Consider the following 21,903-nt stretch of genomic DNA (forward strand, 5'->3'; position numbering starts at 1 on the left):
CCTGTCAGCCTCATCGTCTGTCTGTCTGTCTGTCTGTCTGTCTGTCTGTCTGTCTGTCTGTCTGTCTGTCTGTCTGTCTGTCTGCAGTCTGCAATCCCCCCCCAAAAAAATGTAATCCTACCTTGCATCTGTCCCGTCTGGCTGGCGGTGAAGAGCCCAGAAGAACAGCCAATCTCCGTCCCCAGCAGAGACCCATAGTCCTGTTGGAACACTGAGAGAGAGGACACCACTACAGGTTAATAACATCTCACCCCTGACCTCTGACCCCTGACCTACCATAGTCCTGTTGGAACACTGAGAGAGAGAGGACATCACTACAGGTTAATAACCTCTGACCCCTGACCTACCATAGTCCTGTTGGAACACTGAGAGAGAGGACATCACTACAGGTTAATAACCTCTGACCCCTGACCTCCCATAGTCCTGTTGGAACACTGAGAGAGAGAGGACATCACTACAGGTTAATAACCTCTGACCCCTGACCTCTGACCCCTGACCTCCCATAGTCCTGTTGGAACACTGAGAGAGAGAGGACATCACTACAGGTTAATAACCTCTGACCCCTGACCTCTGACCCTTGACCTCCCATAGTCCTGTTGGAACACTGAGAGAGAGAGGACATCACTACAGGTTAATAACCTCTGACCCCTGACCTCTGACCCCTGACCTCCCATAGTCCTGTTGGAACACTGAGAGAGAGAGGACATCACTACAGGTTAATAACCTCTGACCCCTGACCTCCCATAGTCCTGTTGGAACACTGAGAGAGAGAGGACATCACTACAGGTTAATAACCTCTGACCCCTGACCTCCCATAGTCCTGTTGGAACACTGAGAGAGAGAGGACATCACTACAGGTTAATAACCTCTGACCCCTGACCTCCCATAGTCCTGTTGGAACACTGAGAGAGAGAGGACATCACTACAGGTTAATAACCTCTGACCCCTGACCTCTGACCCCTGACCTCCCATAGTCCTGTTGGAACACTGAGAGAGAGAGGACATCACTACAGGTTAATAACCTCTGACCCCTGACCTCCCATAGTCCTGTTGGAACACTGAGAGAGAGAGGACATCACTACAGGTTAATAACCTCTGACCCCTGACCTCTGACCCCTGACCTCCCATAGTCCTGTTGGAACACTGAGAGAGAGAGGACATCACTACAGGTTAATAACCTCTGACCCCTGACCTCTGACCCTTGACCTCCCATAGTCCTGTTGGAACACTGAGAGAGAGAGGACATCACTACAGGTGAATAACCTCTGACCCCTGACCTACCATAGTCCTGTTGGAACACTGAGAGAGAGAGGACATCACTACAGGTTAATAACCTCTGACCCCTGACCTCCCATAGTCCTGTTGGAACACTGAGAGAGAGAGGACATCACTGCAGGTTAATAACCTCTAAAACCCTGACCTCTGACCCCTGACCTCCCATAGTCCTGTTGGAACACTGAGAGAGAGGACATCACTACAGGTTAATAACCTCTGACCCCTGACCTCTGACCCCTGACCTCCCATAGTCCTGTTGGAACACTGAGAGAGAGAGGACATCACTACAGGTTAATAACCTCTGACCCCTGACCTCCCATAGTCCTGTTGGAACACTGAGAGAGAGAGGACATCACTACAGGTGAATAACCTCTAAAACCCTGACCTCTGACCCCTGACCTTTCATCTCTGACACAGACACAACCGTAAGGTTAGTTAGAGAACTCAACGTTGTCGTAAGTCCTCAATAATGGCGTCTGCGAAAGCACAGGCGCAAGCGGCCGTTGAGGCCTTCTCCTCCATTTCGAAGTAGTTAATTTTCTTCTTCTTCTTCTTTTGTATTTGAAAAAGAGGCTCAATCTAATAATGGTGATTTACTGCCACATCCAGGGCTGAAGTCCTGCACTATATATTGTGGGGCATTAATTTATTGTGGCCACTAGATGGCGGTAAACAGTTTAAAACCATTAACAAACCATAGCATCCTATTAGAAGAAGATGAAGACATTGCTCTGCTCATAAGACTGATCGCTCCCAAACCTCCCCATAGGAATTCTCCACCCGGGTCGACTACTTTAAAATGGTGGAAGCCGTCAAAGTCCACGTAACAACAACAACAAAAACAAAACAAAAAACGGGTTCTATCCCCAAGTCATCTAATTATCTCTATGGACACAACACTACAGTTGACCTCTACAGTCTACAGTATAACCCCTGACCTCTACAGTCTACAGTATAACCCCTGACCTCTACAGTCTACAGTATAACCCCTGACCTCTACAGTCTACAGTATAACCCCTGACCTCTACAGTCTACAGTATAACCCCTGACCTCTACAGTCTACAGTATAACCCCTGACCTCTACAGTCTACAGACTACAGTATAACCCCTGACCTCTACAATCTACAGACTACAGTATAACCCCTGACCTCTACAATCTACAGACTACAGTATAACCCCTGACCTCTACAATCTACAGACTACAGTATAACCCCTGACCTCTACAATCTACAGACTACAGTATAACCCCTGACCTCTACAGTCTACAGTATAACCCCTGACCTCTACAGTCTACAGTATAACCCCTGACCTCTACAGTCTACAGTATAACCCCTGACCTCTACAGTCTACAGTATAACCCCTGACCTCTACAGTCTACAGTATAACCCCCTGACCTCTACAGTCTACAGTATAACCCCTGACCTCTACAGTCTACAGTATAACCCCTGACCTCTACAGTCTACAGTATAACCCCTGACCTCTACAGTCTACAGTATAACCCCTGACCTCTACAGTCTACAGTATAACCCCTGACCTCTACAGTCTACAGTATAACCCCTGACCTCTACAGTCTACAGTATAACCCCTGACCTCTACAGTCTACAGTATAACCCCTGACCTCTACAGTCTACAGTATAACCCCTGACCTCTACAGTCTACAGTATAACCCCTGACCTCTACAGTCTACAGTATAACCCCTGACCTCTACAGTCTACAGTATAACCCCTGACCTCTACAGTCTACAGTATAACCCCTGACCTCTACAGTCTACAGTATAACCCCTGACCTCTACAGTCTACAGTATAACCCCTGACCTCTACAGTCTACAGTATAACCCCTGACCTCTACAGTCTACAGTATAACCCCTGACCTCTACAGTCTACAGTATAACCCCTGACCTCTACAATCTACAGTCTACAGTATAACCCCTGACCTCTACAGTCTACAGTATAACCCCTGACCTCTACAGTCTACAGTATAACCCCTGACCTCTACAGTCTACAGTATAACCCCTGACCTCTACAGTCTACAGTATAACCCCTGACCTCTACAGTCTACAGTATAACCCCTGACCTCTACAGTCTACAGTATAACCCCTGACCTCTACAGTCTACAGTATAACCCCTGACCTCTACAGTCTACAGTATAACCCCTGACCTCTACAGTCTACAGTATAACCCCTGACCTCTACAGTCTACAGTATAACCCCTGACCTCTACAATCTACAGTATAACCCCTGACCTCTACAGTCTACAGTATAACCCCTGACCTCTACAATCTACAGTATAACCCCTGACCTCTACAATCTACAGTATAACCCCTGACCTCTACAATCTACAGTCTACAGTATAACCCCTGACCTCTACAATCTACAGTATAACCCCTGACCTCTACAGTCTACAGTATAACCCCTGACCTCTACAGTCTACAGTATAACCCCTGACCTCTACAGTCTACAGTATAACCCCTGACCTCTACAGTCTACAGTATAACCCCTGACCTCTACAGTCTACAGTATAACCCCTGACCTCTACAGTCTACAGTATAACCCCTGACCTCTACAGTCTACAGTATAACCCCTGACCTCTACAGTCTACAGTATAACCCCTGACCTCTACAGTCTACAGTATAACCCCTGACCTCTACAGTCTACAGTATAACCCCTGACCTCTACAGTCTACAGTATAACCCCTGACCTCTACAGTCTACAGTATAACCCCTGACCTCTACAGTCTACAGTATAACCCCTGACCTCTACAATCTACAGTATAACCCCTGACCTCTACAGTCTACAGTATAACCCCTGACCTCTACAATCTACAGTATAACCCCTGACCTCTACAATCTACAGTATAACCCCTGACCTCTACAATCTACAGTCTACAGTATAACCCCTGACCTCTACAATCTACAGTATAACCCCTGACCTCTACAATCTACAGTATAACCCCTGACCTCTACAATCTACAGTATAACCCCTGACCTCTACAATCTACAGTATAACCCCTGACCTCTACAATCTACAGTATAACCCCTGACCTCTACAATCTACAGTATAACCCCTGACCTCTACAATCTACAGTATAACCCCTGACCTCTACAATCTACAGTATAACCCCTGACCTCTACAATCTACAGTCTACAGTATAACCCCTGACCTCTACAATCTACAGTCTACAGTATAACCCCTGACCTCTACAATCTACAGTCTACAGTATAACCCCTGACCTCTACAATCTACAGTCTACAGTATAACCCCTGACCTCTACAATCTACAGTCTACAGTATAACCCCTGACCTCTACAATCTACAGTCTACAGTATAACCCCTGACCTCTACAATCTACAGTCTACAGTATAACCCCTGACCTCTACAATCTACAGTCTACAGTATAACCCCCTGACCTCTACAATCTACAGTCTACAGTATAACCCCTGACCTCTACAATCTACAGTCTACAGTATAACCCCTGACCTCTACAATCTACAGTCTACAGTATAACCCCTGACCTCTACAATCTACAGTCTACAGTATAACCCCTGACCTCTACAATCTACAGTCTACAGTATAACCCCTGACCTCTACAATCTACAGTCTACAGTATAACCCCTGACCTCTACAATCTACAGACTACAGTATAACCCCTGACCTCTACAATCTACAGTCTACAGTATAACCCCTGACCTCTACAATCTACAGTCTACAGTATAACCCCTGACCTCTACAATCTACAGTCTACAGTATAACCCCTGACCTCTACAATCTACAGTCTACAGTATAACCCCTGACCTCTACAATCTACAGTCTACAGTATAACCCCTGACCTCTACAATCTACAGACTACAGTATAACCCCTGACCTCTACAATCTACAGTCTACAGTATAACCCCTGACCTCTACAATCTACAGTCTACAGTATAACCCCTGACCTCTACAATCTACAGACTACAGTATAACCCCTGACCTCTACAATCTACAGACTACAGTATAACCCCTGACCTCTACAATCTACAGTCTACAGTATAACCCCTGACCTCTACAATCTACAGACTACAGTATAACCCCTGACCTCTACAATCTACAGTCTACAGTATAACCCCTGACCTCTACAATCTACAGACTACAGTATAACCCCTGACCTCTACAATCTACAGTCTACAGTATAACCCCTGACCTCTACAATCTACAGTCTACAGTATAACCCCTGACCTCTACAATCTACAGTCTACAGTATAACCCCTGACCTCTACAATCTACAGTCTACAGTATAACCCCTGACCTCTACAATCTACAGTCTACAGTATAACCCCTGACCTCTACAATCTACAGTCTACAGTATAACCCCTGACCTCTACAATCTACAGTCTACAGTATAACCCCTGACCTCTACAATCTACAGTCTACAGTATAACCCCTGACCTCTGCAATCTACAGTCTACAGTATAACCCCTGACCTCTACAATCTACAGTCTACAGTATAACCTCTGACCTCTGCAATCTACAGTCTACAGTATAACCCCTGACCTCTACAATCTACAGTCTACAGTATAACCCCTGACCTCTACAATCTACAGTCTACAGTATAACCCCTGACCTCTACAATCTACAGTCTACAGTATAACCCCTGACCTCTACAATCTACAGTCTACAGTATAACCCCTGACCTCTACAATCTACAGTCTACAGTATAACCCCTGACCTCTACAATCTACAGACTACAGTATAACCCCTGACCTCTACAATCTACAGTCTACAGTATAACCCCTGACCTCTACAATCTACAGTCTACAGTATAACCCCTGACCTCTACAATCTACAGTCTACAGTATAACCCCTGACCTCTACAATCTACAGTCTACAGTATAACCCCTGACCTCTACAATCTACAGTCTACAGTATAACCCCTGACCTCTACAATCTACAGTCTACAGTATAACCCCTGACCTCTACAATCTACAGTCTACAGTATAACCCCTGACCTCTACAATCTACAGTCTACAGTATAACCCCTGACCTCTACAATCTACAGTCTACAGTATAACCCCTGACCTCTACAATCTACAGACTACAGTATAACCCCTGACCTCTACAATCTACAGTCTACAGTATAACCCCTGACCTCTACAATCTACAATCTACAGTATAACCCCTGACCTCTACAGTCTACAGTATAACCCCTGACCTCTACAGTCTACAGTATAACCCCTGACCTCTACAGTCTACAGTATAACCCCTGACCTCTACAGTCTACAGTATAACCCCTGACCTCTACAGTCTACAGTATAACCCCTGACCTCTACAGTCTACAGTATAACCCCTGACCTCTACAGTCTACAGTATAACCCCTGACCTCTACAGTCTACAGTATAACCCCTGACCTCTACAGTCTACAGTATAACCCCTGACCTCTACAGTCTACAGTATAACCCCTGACCTCTACAGTCTACAGTATAACCCCTGACCTCTACAATCTACAGTCTACAGTATAACCCCTGACCTCTACAGTCTACAGTATAACCCCTGACCTCTACAGTCTACAGTATAACCCCTGACCTCTACAGTCTACAGTATAACCCCTGACCTCTACAGTCTACAGTATAACCCCTGACCTCTACAGTCTACAGTATAACCCCTGACCTCTACAGTCTACAGTATAACCCCTGACCTCTACAGTCTACAGTATAACCCCTGACCTCTACAGTCTACAGTATAACCCCTGACCTCTACAGTCTACAGTATAACCCCTGACCTCTACAGTCTACAGTATAACCCCTGACCTCTACAATCTACAGTATAACCCCTGACCTCTACAGTCTACAGTATAACCCCTGACCTCTACAATCTACAGTATAACCCCTGACCTCTACAATCTACAGTATAACCCCTGACCTCTACAATCTACAGTCTACAGTATAACCCCTGACCTCTACAATCTACAGTATAACCCCTGACCTCTACAGTCTACAGTATAACCCCTGACCTCTACAGTCTACAGTATAACCCCTGACCTCTACAGTCTACAGTATAACCCCTGACCTCTACAGTCTACAGTATAACCCCTGACCTCTACAGTCTACAGTATAACCCCTGACCTCTACAGTCTACAGTATAACCCCTGACCTCTACAGTCTACAGTATAACCCCTGACCTCTACAGTCTACAGTATAACCCCTGACCTCTACAGTCTACAGTATAACCCCTGACCTCTACAGTCTACAGTATAACCCCTGACCTCTACAGTCTACAGTATAACCCCTGACCTCTACAGTCTACAGTATAACCCCTGACCTCTACAGTCTACAGTATAACCCCTGACCTCTACAATCTACAGTATAACCCCTGACCTCTACAGTCTACAGTATAACCCCTGACCTCTACAATCTACAGTATAACCCCTGACCTCTACAATCTACAGTATAACCCCTGACCTCTACAATCTACAGTCTACAGTATAACCCCTGACCTCTACAATCTACAGTATAACCCCTGACCTCTACAATCTACAGTATAACCCCTGACCTCTACAATCTACAGTATAACCCCTGACCTCTACAATCTACAGTATAACCCCTGACCTCTACAATCTACAGTATAACCCCTGACCTCTACAATCTACAGTATAACCCCTGACCTCTACAATCTACAGTATAACCCCTGACCTCTACAATCTACAGTATAACCCCTGACCTCTACAATCTACAGTCTACAGTATAACCCCTGACCTCTACAATCTACAGTCTACAGTATAACCCCTGACCTCTACAATCTACAGTCTACAGTATAACCCCTGACCTCTACAATCTACAGTCTACAGTATAACCCCTGACCTCTACAATCTACAGTCTACAGTATAACCCCTGACCTCTACAATCTACAGTCTACAGTATAACCCCTGACCTCTACAATCTACAGTCTACAGTATAACCCCTGACCTCTACAATCTACAGTCTACAGTATAACCCCCTGACCTCTACAATCTACAGTCTACAGTATAACCCCTGACCTCTACAATCTACAGTCTACAGTATAACCCCTGACCTCTACAATCTACAGTCTACAGTATAACCCCTGACCTCTACAATCTACAGTCTACAGTATAACCCCTGACCTCTACAATCTACAGTCTACAGTATAACCCCTGACCTCTACAATCTACAGTCTACAGTATAACCCCTGACCTCTACAATCTACAGACTACAGTATAACCCCTGACCTCTACAATCTACAGTCTACAGTATAACCCCTGACCTCTACAATCTACAGTCTACAGTATAACCCCTGACCTCTACAATCTACAGTCTACAGTATAACCCCTGACCTCTACAATCTACAGTCTACAGTATAACCCCTGACCTCTACAATCTACAGTCTACAGTATAACCCCTGACCTCTACAATCTACAGACTACAGTATAACCCCTGACCTCTACAATCTACAGTCTACAGTATAACCCCTGACCTCTACAATCTACAGTCTACAGTATAACCCCTGACCTCTACAATCTACAGACTACAGTATAACCCCTGACCTCTACAATCTACAGACTACAGTATAACCCCTGACCTCTACAATCTACAGTCTACAGTATAACCCCTGACCTCTACAATCTACAGACTACAGTATAACCCCTGACCTCTACAATCTACAGTCTACAGTATAACCCCTGACCTCTACAATCTACAGACTACAGTATAACCCCTGACCTCTACAATCTACAGTCTACAGTATAACCCCTGACCTCTACAATCTACAGTCTACAGTATAACCCCTGACCTCTACAATCTACAGTCTACAGTATAACCCCTGACCTCTACAATCTACAGTCTACAGTATAACCCCTGACCTCTACAATCTACAGTCTACAGTATAACCCCTGACCTCTACAATCTACAGTCTACAGTATAACCCCTGACCTCTACAATCTACAGTCTACAGTATAACCCCTGACCTCTACAATCTACAGTCTACAGTATAACCCCTGACCTCTGCAATCTACAGTCTACAGTATAACCCCTGACCTCTACAATCTACAGTCTACAGTATAACCTCTGACCTCTGCAATCTACAGTCTACAGTATAACCCCTGACCTCTACAATCTACAGTCTACAGTATAACCCCTGACCTCTACAATCTACAGTCTACAGTATAACCCCTGACCTCTACAATCTACAGTCTACAGTATAACCCCTGACCTCTACAATCTACAGTCTACAGTATAACCCCTGACCTCTACAATCTACAGTCTACAGTATAACCCCTGACCTCTACAATCTACAGACTACAGTATAACCCCTGACCTCTACAATCTACAGTCTACAGTATAACCCCTGACCTCTACAATCTACAGTCTACAGTATAACCCCTGACCTCTACAATCTACAGTCTACAGTATAACCCCTGACCTCTACAATCTACAGTCTACAGTATAACCCCTGACCTCTACAATCTACAGTCTACAGTATAACCCCTGACCTCTACAATCTACAGTCTACAGTATAACCCCTGACCTCTACAATCTACAGTCTACAGTATAACCCCTGACCTCTACAATCTACAGTCTACAGTATAACCCCTGACCTCTACAATCTACAGTCTACAGTATAACCCCTGACCTCTACAATCTACAGACTACAGTATAACCCCTGACCTCTACAATCTACAGTCTACAGTATAACCCCTGACCTCTACAATCTACAGTCTACAGTATAACCCCTGACCTTCTACAATCTACAGTCTACAGTATAACCCCTGACCTCTACAATCTACAGTCTACAGTATAACCCCTGACCTCTACAATCTACAGTCTACAGTATAACCCCTGACCTCTACAATCTACAGTCTACAGTATAACCCCTGACCTCTACAGTCTACAGTATAACCCCTGACCTCTACAATCTACAGTCTACAGTATAACCCCTGACCTCTACAATCTACAGTCTACAGTATAACCCCTGACCTCTACAATCTACAGTCTACAGTATAACCCCTGACCTCTACAATCTACAGTCTACAGTATAACCCCTGACCTCTACAATCTACAGTCTACAGTATAACCCCTGACCTCTACAATCTACAGTCTACAGTATAACCCCTGACCTCTACAATCTACAGTCTACAGTATAACCCCTGACCTCTACAATCTACAGTCTACAGTATAACCCCTGACCTCTACAATCTACAGACTACAGTATAACCCCTGACCTCTACAATCTACAGTCTACAGTATAACCCCTGACCTCTACAATCTACAGTCTACAGTATAACCCCTGACCTCTACAATCTACAGTCTACAGTATAACCCCTGACCTCTACAATCTACAGACTACAGTATAACCCCTGACCTCTACAATCTACAGTCTACAGTATAACCCCTGACCTCTACAATCTACAGTCTACAGTATAACCCCTGACCTCTACAATCTACAGACTACAGTATAACCCCTGACCTCTACAATCTACAGTCTACAGTATAACCCCTGACCTCTACAATCTACAGTCTACAGTATAACCCCTGACCTCTACAATCTACAGACTACAGTATAACCCCTGATCTCTACAATCTACAGTCTACAGTATAACCCCTGACCTCTACAATCTACAGACTACAGTATAACCCCTGACCTCTACAATCTACAGTCTACAGTATAACCCCTGACCTCTACAATCTACAGTCTACAGTATAACACCTGACCTCTACAATCTACAGTCTACAGTATAACCCCTGACCTCTACAATCTACAGTCTACAGTATAACCCCTGACCTCTACAATCTACAGACTACAGTATAACCCCTGACCTCTACCAATCTACAGACTACAGTATAACCCCTGACCTCTACAATCTACAGTCTACAGTATAACCCCTGACCTCTACAATCTACAGTCTACAGTATAACCCCTGACCTCTACAATCTACAGTCTACAGTATAACCCCTGACCTCTACAATCTACAGTCTACAGTATAACCCCTGACCTCTACAATCTACAGACTACAGTATAACCCCTGACCTCTACAATCTATAGTCTACAGTATAACCCCTGACCTCTACAGTCTACAGTATAACCCCTGACCTCTACAATCTACAGTCTACAGTATAACCCCTGACCTCTACAATCTACAGTCTACAGTATAACCCCTGACCTCTACAATCTACAGTCTACAGTATAACCCCTGACCTCTACAATCTACAGTCTACAGTATAACCCCTGACCTCTACAATCTACAGTCTACAGTATAACCCCTGACCTCTACAATCTACAGTCTACAGTATAACCCCTGACCTCTACAATCTACAGTCTACAGTATAACCCCTGACCTCTACAATCTACAGTCTACAGTATAACCCCTGACCTCTACAATCTACAGTCTACAGTATAACCCCTGACCTCTACAATCTACAGTCTACAGTATAACCCCTGACCTCTACAATCTACAGTCTACAGTATAACCCCTGACCTCTACAATCTACAGTCTACAGTATAACCCCTGACCTCTACAATCTACAGTATAACCCCTGACCTCTACAATCTACAGTCTACAGTATAACCCCTGACCTCTATAATCTACAGTCTACAGTATAATCCCTGACCTCTACAATCTATAGACTACAGTATAACCCCTGACCTCTACAATCTACAGTCTACAGTATAACCCCTGACCTCTACAATCTATAGACTACAGTATAACCCCTGACCTCTACAATCTACAGTATAACCCCTGACCTCTACAATCTACAGTCTACAGTATAACCCCTGACCTCTACAATCTACAGACTACAGTATAACCCCTGACCTCTACAATCTACAGTCTACAGTATAACCCCTGACCTCTACAATCTACAGTCTACAGTATAACACCTGACCTCTACAATCTACAGTCTACAGTATAACCCCTGACCTCTACAATCTACAGTCTACAGTATAACCCCTGACCTCTACAATCTACAGACTACAGTATAACCCCTGACCTCTACCAATCTACAGACTACAGTATAACCCCTGACCTCTACAATCTACAGTCTACAGTATAACCCCTGACCTCTACAATCTACAGTCTACAGTATAACCCCTGACCTCTACAATCTACAGTCTACAGTATAACCCCTGACCTCTACAATCTACAGTCTACAGTATAACCCCTGACCTCTACAATCTACAGACTACAGTATAACCCCTGACCTCTACAATCTATAGTCTACAGTATAACCCCTGACCTCTACAGTCTACAGTATAACCCCTGACCTCTACAATCTACAGTCTACAGTATAACCCCTGACCTCTACAATCTACAGTCTACAGTATAACCCCTGACCTCTACAATCTACAGTCTACAGTATAACCCCTGACCTCTACAATCTACAGTCTACAGTATAACCCCTGACCTCTACAATCTACAGTCTACAGTATAACCCCTGACCTCTACAATCTACAGTCTACAGTATAACCCCTGACCTCTACAATCTACAGTCTACAGTATAACCCCTGACCTCTACAATCTACAGTCTACAGTATAACCCCTGACCTCTACAATCTACAGTCTACAGTATAACCCCTGACCTCTACAATCTACAGTCTACAGTATAACCCCTGACCTCTACAATCTACAGTCTACAGTATAACCCCTGACCTCTACAATCTACAGTATAACCCCTGACCTCTACAATCTACAGTCTACAGTATAACCCCTGACCTCTATAATCTACAGTCTACAGTATAATCCCTGACCTCTACAATCTATAGACTACAGTATAACCCCTGACCTCTACAATCTACAGTCTACAGTATAACCCCTGACCTCTACAATCTATAGACTACAGTATAACCCCTGACCTCTACAATCTACAGTATAACCCCTGACCTCTACAATCTACAGTCTACAGTATAACCCCTGACCTCTACAATCTACAGTCTACAGTATAACCCCTGACCTTCTACAATCTACAGACTACAGTATAACCCCTGACCTCTACAATCTACAGTCTACAGTATAACCCCTGACCTCTACAATCTACAGTCTACAGTATAACCCCTGACCTCTACAATCTACAGACTACAGTATAACCCCTGACCTCTACAATCTACAGTCTACAGTATAACCCCTGACCTCTACAATCTACAGTCTACAGTATAACCCCTGACCTCTACAATCTACAGTCTACAGTATAACCCCTGACCTCTACAATCTACAGACTACAGTATAACCCCTGACCTCTACAATCTACAGTCTACAGTATAACCCCTGACCTCTACAATCTACAGTCTACAGTATAACCCCTGACCTCTACAATCTACAGACTACAGTATAACCCCTGACCTCTACAATCTACAGACTACAGTATAACCCCTGACCCCCTAACCTAGTGTCCAGCACAGCCTGAACCTCAACCTCCAGTAATATCAAATTCACACATAAGGGGCTCTGCTCAAAAGTAGTGCACTAAATAGAGAATTAGGGGTGTCTTTGAGTTGAGATGGAACGGTTGATTGGTTAATTGGGGATGGAATAATGTCCGTGATTGGTGTAGGGGTTATTGCCTTACCTAACAGGCTGGGGTTTGGAAATCTCCACGACTCGTTATATGTGGAATACTGAGGGTGGGAATAGGGACTCCCGGAGAAATCTCCTCCTGGAACAGAAACAGACAGATATTAACCGTTAATAACAGACGGGAACAGATATTAACCGTTAATAACAGACAGGAACAGACAGGAACAGAGAGGAACAGAGAGGAACAGAGAGGAACAGACAGGAACAGAGAGGAACAGACAGGAACAGACAGGAACAGACAGCAACAGAGAGGAACAGACGGGAACAGAGAGGAACAGACAGGAACAGACAGGAACAGACAGGAACAGACAGGAACAGACAGGAACAGACAGGAACAGAGAGGAACAGAGAGGAACAGACAGGAACAGACAGGAACAGACAGGAACAGAGAGGAACAGAGAGGAACAGACAGGAACAGAGAGGAACAGAGAGGTACAGAGAGGAACAGAGAGGAACAGACAGGAACAGACAGGAACAGACAGGAACAGAGAGGAACAGAGAGGAACAGAGAGAAACAGAGAGAAACAGAGAGAAACAGAGAGAAACAGAGAGGAACAGAGAGGAACAGACAGGAACAGAGAGGAACAGAGAGGAACAGAGAGGAACAGAGAGGAACAGACAGGAACAGACAGGAACAGAGAGGAACAGAGAGGTACAGAGAGGAACAGAGAGGAACAGAGAGGAACAGACAGGAACAGAGAGGAACAGAGAGGAACAGACAGGAACAGAGAGGAACAGAGAGGAGCAGAGAGGAACAGAGAGGAACAGAGAGGAACAGACAGGAACAGAGAGGAACAGACAGGAACAGAGAGGAACAGAGAGGAACAGAGAGGAACAGACAGGAACAGAGAGGAGCAGAGAGGAACAGAGAGGAACAGAGAGGCACAGAGAGGCACAGAGAGGAACAGACAGGAACAGAGAGGAACAGAGAGGAACAGAGAGGAACAGAGAGGAACAGACAGGAACAGACAGGAACAGAGAGGAGCAGAGAGGAGCAGAGAGGAACAGAGAGGAACAGAGAGGAACAGAGAGGAACAGAGAGGAACAGACAGGAACAGAGAGGAACAGACAGGAACAGAGAGGAACAGACAGGAACAGAGAGGAACAGAGAGGAACAGACAGGAACAGACAGGAACAGAGAGGAACAGACAGGAACAGAGAGGAACAGAGAGGAACAGAGAGGAACAGAGAGGTACAGAGAGGAACAGACAGGAACAGACAGGAACAGACAGGAACAGAGAGAAACAGAGAGAAACAGAGAGAAACAGAGAGGAACAGAGAGGAACAGACAGGAACAGACAGGAACAGACAGGAACAGAGAGGAACAGACAGGAACAGACAGGAACAGAGAGGAACAGAGAGGAACAGAGAGGAACAGAGAGGAACAGAGAGGAACAGAGAGGAGCAGAGAGGAACAGAGAGGAACAGACAGGTACAGAGAGGAACAGAGAGGAACAGAGAGGAGCAGAGAGGAACAGAGAGGAACAGAGAGGAACAGAGAGGAACAGACAGGAACAGAGAGGAACAGAGAGGAACAGACAGGAACAGACAGGAACAGACAGGAACAGAGAGGAACAGAGAGGAACAGAGAGGAACAGACAGGAACAGAGAGGAACAGAGAGGAACAGAGAGGAACAGACAGGAACAGACAGGAACAGAACAGTAGTAGCGTATCTCTCTCCTTCCTCTTCTCCCTTTCTTCCTCCTCATCTCTCTCTCTCCTTCTTTTTCCCCCCACAATCCAGCCACCACCCTCACATCAAAACAACATTCCCTGTCCTCTCCTCCTCTCTCTCTCTCTCGCTCTCTCTTTCTTGTCTTCCTCAAAACCTTTACTCCTCCCCAGGGATTCTTCTCCCTGAGCTGACAGTCACTGAGCCCTCCCTCCCTCCCTCCCTCCCTCCTTCCCTCCTTCCCTCCTTCCCTCCATCCCTCTGTCTCTCTCCCCCGTTCTGTCCGTTCTGCCTCAGTGATCCACCACCCCCCCCGAGAGAGAGCGCGCTAGAAGGAGAGCATTGCTTTATGGGGATTATAATAGAGTAGACAAAGAACTGAAGAAAAGAGATGATGAACAGTATTAGAGAGAGTCTCCTGTCCTGATGAACAGTATTAGAGAGAGTCTCCTGTCTGATGAACAGTATTAGAGAGTCTCCTGTCTGATGAACAGTATTAGAGAGTCTCCTGTCTGATGAGCAGTATTAGAGAGAGTCTCCTGTCTGATGAACAGTATTAGAGAGTCTCCTGTCTGATGAACAGTATTAGAGAGTCTCCTGTCTGATGAACAGTATTAGAGAGAGTCTCCTGTCTGATGAACAGTATTAGAGAGAGTCTCCTGTCTGATGAACAGTATTAGAGAGAGTCTCCTGTCTGATGAACAGTATTAGAGAGAGTCTCCTGTCTGATGAACAGTATTAGAGAGTCTCCTGTCTGATGAACAGTATTAGAGAGAGTTTCCTGTCTGATGAACAGTATTAGAGAGTCTCCTGTCTGATGAACAGTATTAGAGAGAGTCTCCTGTCTGATGAACAGTATTAGAGAGAGTGTCCTGTCTGATGAACAGTATTAGAGAGAGTCTCCTGTCTGATGAACAGTATTAGAGAGTCTCCTGTCTGATGAACAGTATTAGAGAGAGTCTCCTGTCTGATGAACAGTATTAGAGAGTCTCCTGTCTGATGAACAGTATTAGAGTCTCCTGTCTGATGAACAGTATTAGAGAGTCTCCTGTCTGATGAACAGTATTAGAGAGTCTCCTGTCTGATGAACAGTATTAGAGAGTCTCCTGTCTGATGAACAGTATTAGAGAGAGTCTCCTGTCTGATGAACAGTATTAGAGAGAGTCTCCTGTCTGATGAACAGTATTAGAGAGTCTCCTGTCTGATGAACAGTATTAGAGAGAGTCTCCTGTCTGATGAACAGTATTAGAGAGAGTCTCCTGTCTGATGAACAGTATTAGAGAGTCTCCTGTCTGATGAACAGTATTAGAGAGTCTCCTGTCTGATGAACAGTATTAGAGAGAGTCTCCTGTCTGATGAACAGTATTAGAGAGAGTCTCCTGTCTGATGAACAGTATTAGAGAGAGTCTCCTGTCTGATGAACAGTATTAGAGAGAGTCTCCTGTCTGATGAACAGTATTAGAGAGTCTCCTGTCTGATGAACAGTATTAGAGAGAGTTTCCTGTCTGATGAACAGTATTAGAGAGTCTCCTGTCTGATGAACAGTATTAGAGAGAGTCTCCTGTCTGATGAACAGTATTAGAGAGAGTGTCCTGTCTGATGAACAGTATTAGAGAGAGTCTCCTGTCTGATGAACAGTATTAGAGAGTCTCCTGTCTGATGAACAGTATTAGAGAGAGTCTCCTGTCTGATGAACAGTATTAGAGAGTCTCCTGTCTGATGAACAGTATTAGAGTCTCCTGTCTGATGAACAGTATTAGAGAGTCTCCTGTCTGATGAACAGTATTAGAGAGTCTCCTGTCTGATGAACAGTATTAGAGAGTCTCCTGTCTGATGAACAGTATTAGAGAGAGTCTCCTGTCTGATGAACAGTATTAGAGAGAGTCTCCTGTCTGATGAACAGTATTAGAGAGTCTCCTGTCTGATGAACAGTATTAGAGAGAGTCTCCTGTCTGATGAACAGTATTAGAGAGAGTCTCCTGTCTGATGAACAGTATTAGAGAGAGTCTCCTGTCTGATGAACAGTATTAGAGAGAGTCTCCTGTCTGATGAACAGTATTAGAGAGTCTCCTGTCTGATGAACAGTATTAGAGAGTCTCCTGTCTGATGAACAGTATTAGAGAGAGTCTCCTGTCTGATGAACAGTATTAGAGAGAGTCTCCTGTTTGATGAACAGTATTAGAGAGTCTCCTGTCTGATGAACAGTACTAGAGAGTCTCCTGTCCTGATGAACAGTATTAGAGAGTCTCCTGTCTGATGAACAGTATTAGAGAGTCTCCTGTCTGATGAACAGTACTAGAGAGTCTTCTGTCTGATGAACAATATTAGAGAGTCTCCTGTCTGATGAACAGTATTAGAGAGTCTCCTGTCTGATGAACAGTATTAGAGAGTCTCCTGTGGTGAAGAGTCTCCTGTCCTGAGGTACTGTGGTGAAGAATCTCCTGTCCTGAGGTACTGTGGTGAAGAATCTCCTGTCCTGAGGTACTGTGGTGAAGAGTTAGGCTGCGTCCCAAATGGCACCCTATTCCCCTATTGGCTGCGGTCAGGAGTAGTGCACTGGATAATACACTGCGTGGCCAAAAGTATGTGGACACCTGCTCGTCAAACATCTCATTCCAAAATCATGGGCATTAATATGGAGTTGGTCCCCCCTTTGCCGCTATAACAGCCTCCACTCTTCTGGGAAGGCTTTCCACTAGATGTTGGAACATTGCTGCTATAACAGCCTCCACTCTTCTGGGAAGGCTTTCCACTAGATGTTGGAACATTGCTGCTGTAACAGCCTCCACTCTTCTGGGAAGGCGTTCCACTAGATGTTGGAACATTGCTGCTGTAACAGCCTCCACTCTTCTGGGAAGGCTTTCCACTAGATGTTGGAACATTGCTGCTATAACAGCCTCCACTCTTCTGGGAAGGCTTTCCACTAGATGTTGGAACATTGCTGCTATAACAGCCTCCACTCTTCTGGGAAGGCTTTCCACTAGATGTTGGAACATTGCTGCTATAACAGCCTCCACTCTTCTGGGAAGGCTTTCCACTAGATGTTGGAACACCTGTATCAGACCCAGAACCAAAGAGCTGGGTCTACTACAGGTTTATAAAGAACCAAAGAGCTGGGTCTGATACAGGTTTATATAGAACCAAAGAGCTGGGTCTACTACAGGTTTATAAAGAACCAAAGAGCTGGGTCTACTACAGGTTTATATAGAACCAAAGAGCTGGGTCTAATACAGGTTTATATAGAACCAAAGAGCTGGGTCTACTACAGGTTTATATAGAACCAAAGAGCTGGGTCTACTACAGGTTTATATAGAACCAAAGAGCTGGGTCTAATAAAGGGTTATATAGAACCAAAGAGCTGGGTCTAATACAGGTTTATATAGAACCAAAGAGCTGGGTCTACTACAGGTTTATATAGAACCAAAGAGCTGGGTCTACTACAGGTTTATAAAGAACCAAAGAGCTGGGTCTACTACAGGTTTATAAAGAACCAAAGAGCTGGGTCTACTACAGGTTTATAAAGAACCAAAGAGCTGGGTCTACTACAGGTTTATAAAGAACCAAAGAGCTGGGTCTACTACAGGTTTATATAGAACCAAAGAGCTGGGTCTACTACAGGTTTATATAGAACCAAAGAGCTGGGTCTACTACAGGTTTATAAAGAACCAAAGAGCTGGGTCTAATACAGGTTTATACAGAACCAAAGAGCTGGGTCTACTACAGGTTTATATGGACCAAAGAGCTGGGTCTACTACAGGTTTATATAGAACCAAAGAGCTGGGTCTACTACAGGTTTATATAGAACCAAAGAGCTGGGTCTAATACAGGTTTATATAGAACCAAAGAGCTGGGTCTACTACAGGTTTATATGGACCAAAGAGCTGGGTCTACTACAGGTTTATAAAGAACCAAAGAGCTGGGTCTAATACAGGTTTATACAGAACCAAAGAGCTGGGTCTACTACAGGTTTATATAGAACCAAAGAGCTGGGTCTACTACAGGTTTATATAGAACCAAAGAGCTGGGTCTACTACAGGTTTATATAGAACCAAAGAGCTGGGTCTACTACAGGTTTATACAGAACCAAAGAGCTGGGTCTACTACAGGTTTATATAGAACCAAAGAGCTGGGTCTACTACAGGTTTATATAGAACCAAAGAGCTGGGTCTACTACAGGTTTATATAGAACCAAAGAGCTGGGTCTAATACAGGTTTATATAGAACCAAAGAGCTGGGTCTACTACAGGTTTATATAGAACCAAAGAGCTGGGTCTACTACAGGTTTATATAGAACCAAAGAGCTGGGTCTAATACAGTTTTATATAGAACCAAAGAGCTGGGTCTACTACAGGTTTATATAGAACCAAAGAGCTGGGTCTACTACAGGTTAATATAGAACCAAAGAGCTGGGTCTAATACAGGTTTATTTAGAACCAAAGAGCTGGGTCTACTACAGGTTTATATAGAACCAAAGAGCTGGGTCTACTACAGGTTTATATAGAACCAAAGAGCTGGGTCTACTACAGGTTTATATAGAACCAAAGAGCTGGGTCTAATACAGGTTTATATAGAACCAAAGAGCTGGGTCTACTACAGGTTTATATAGAACCAAAGAGCTGGGTCTACTACAGGTTTATATAGAACCAAAGAGCTGGGTCTAATACAGGTTTATATAGAACCAAAGAGCTGGGTCTAATACAGGTTTATATAGAACCAAAGAGCTGGGTCTACTACAGGTTAATATAGAACCAAAGAGCTGGGTCTACTACAGGTTTATATGGACCAAAGAGCTGGGTCTACTACAGGTTTATAAAGAACCAAAGAGCTGGGTCTAATACAGGTTTATACAGAACCAAAGAGCTGGGTCTAATACAGGTTTATATGGACCAAAGAGCTGGGTCTACTACAGGTTTATATAGAACCAAAGAGCTGGGTCTAATACAGGTTTATACAGAACCAAAGAGCTGGGTCTACTACAGGTTTATATGGACCAAAGAGCTGGGTCTACTACAGGTTTATATAGAACCAAAGAGCTGGGTCTAATACAGGTTTATATAGAACCAAAGAGCTGGGTCTACTACAGGTTTATATAGAACCACAGAGCTGGGTCTACTATAGGTTTATAAAGAACCAAAGAGCTGGGTCTACTACAGGTTTATATAGAACCAAAGAGCTGGGTCTACTACAGGTTTATATAGAACCAAAGAGCTGGGTCTACTACAGGTTTATATAGAACCACAGAGCTGGGTCTACTACAGGTTAATATAGAACCAAAGAGCTGGGTCTACTACAGGTTTATATAGAACCAAAGAGCTGGGTCTACTACAGGTTTATATAGAACCAAAGAGCTGGGTCTACTACAGGTTTATATAGAACCAAAGAGCTGGGTCTACTACAGGTTTATATAGAACCAAAGAGCTGGGTCTAATACAGGTTTATATAGAACCAAAGAGCTGGGTCTACTACAGGTTTATATAGAACCAAAGAGCTGGGTCTACTACAGGTTTATATAGAACCAAAGAGCTGGGTCTAATACAGTTTTATATAGAACCAAAGAGCTGGGTCTAATACAGGTTTATATAGAACCAAAGAGCTGGGTCTACTACAGGTTTATATAGAACCAAAGAGCTGGGTCTACTACAGGTTAATATAGAACCAAAGAGCTGGGTCTAATACAGGTTTATATAGAACCAAAGAGCTGGGTCTACTACAGGTTTATATAGAACCAAAGAGCTGGGTCTACTACAGGTTTATATAGAACCAAAGAGCTGGGTCTACTACAGGTTTATATAGAACCAAAGAGCTGGGTCTACTACAGGTTTATATAGAACCAAAGAGCTGGGTCTAATACAGGTTTATATAGAACCAAAGAGCTGGGTCTACTACAGGTTTATATAGAACCAAAGAGCTGGGTCTACTACAGGTTTATATAGAACCAAAGATCTGGGTCTACTACAGGTTTATATAGAACCAAAGAGCTGGGTCTACTACAGGTTTATATAGAACCAAAGAGCTGGGTCTACTACAGGTTTATATAGAACCAAAGAGCTGGGTCTACTACAGGTTTATATAGAACCAAAGAGCTGGGTCTACTACAGGTTTATATAGAACCAAAGAGCTGGGTCTACTACAGGTTAATATAGAACCAAAGAGCTGGGTCTACTACAGGTTTATAAAGAACCAAAGAGCTGGGTCTACTACAGGTTTATATAGAACCAAAGAGCTGGGTCTACTACAGGTTTATAAAGAACCAAAGAGCTGGGTCTACTACAGGTTTATAAAGGACCAAAGAGCTGGGTCTAATACAGGTTTATATAGAACCAAAGAGCTGGGTCTACTACAGGTTTATAAAGAACCAAAGAGCTGGGTCTACTACAGGTTTATATAGAACCAAAGAGCTGGGTCTAC

The 21,903-nt window shown here is 44.1% G+C and overlaps 1 protein-coding gene across 4 annotated transcripts in view; it reads right to left on the bottom strand.

Annotated features, from left to right (window-relative positions):
* Positions 1 to 21,903, bottom strand: part of pax5 (paired box 5) — a 238,641-nt gene that overhangs the window by 12,611 nt on the left and 204,127 nt on the right. For all 4 annotated transcript variants that reach the window (XM_071408372.1, XM_071408371.1, XM_071408374.1 and 1 more), the window contains exons 9-10: positions 13,815 to 13,901; positions 122 to 211 (exon numbers count right to left, since the gene is read on the bottom strand). In XM_071408372.1, coding sequence (XP_071264473.1) covers positions 122 to 211; positions 13,815 to 13,901 — 177 coding nt within the window. The remainder of the gene's footprint in view (positions 1 to 121; positions 212 to 13,814; positions 13,902 to 21,903) is intronic.

This window comes from Salvelinus alpinus, chromosome 6, assembly GCF_045679555.1.
Source record: "Salvelinus alpinus chromosome 6, SLU_Salpinus.1, whole genome shotgun sequence".
NCBI lineage: Eukaryota > Metazoa > Chordata > Actinopteri > Salmoniformes > Salmonidae > Salvelinus > Salvelinus alpinus.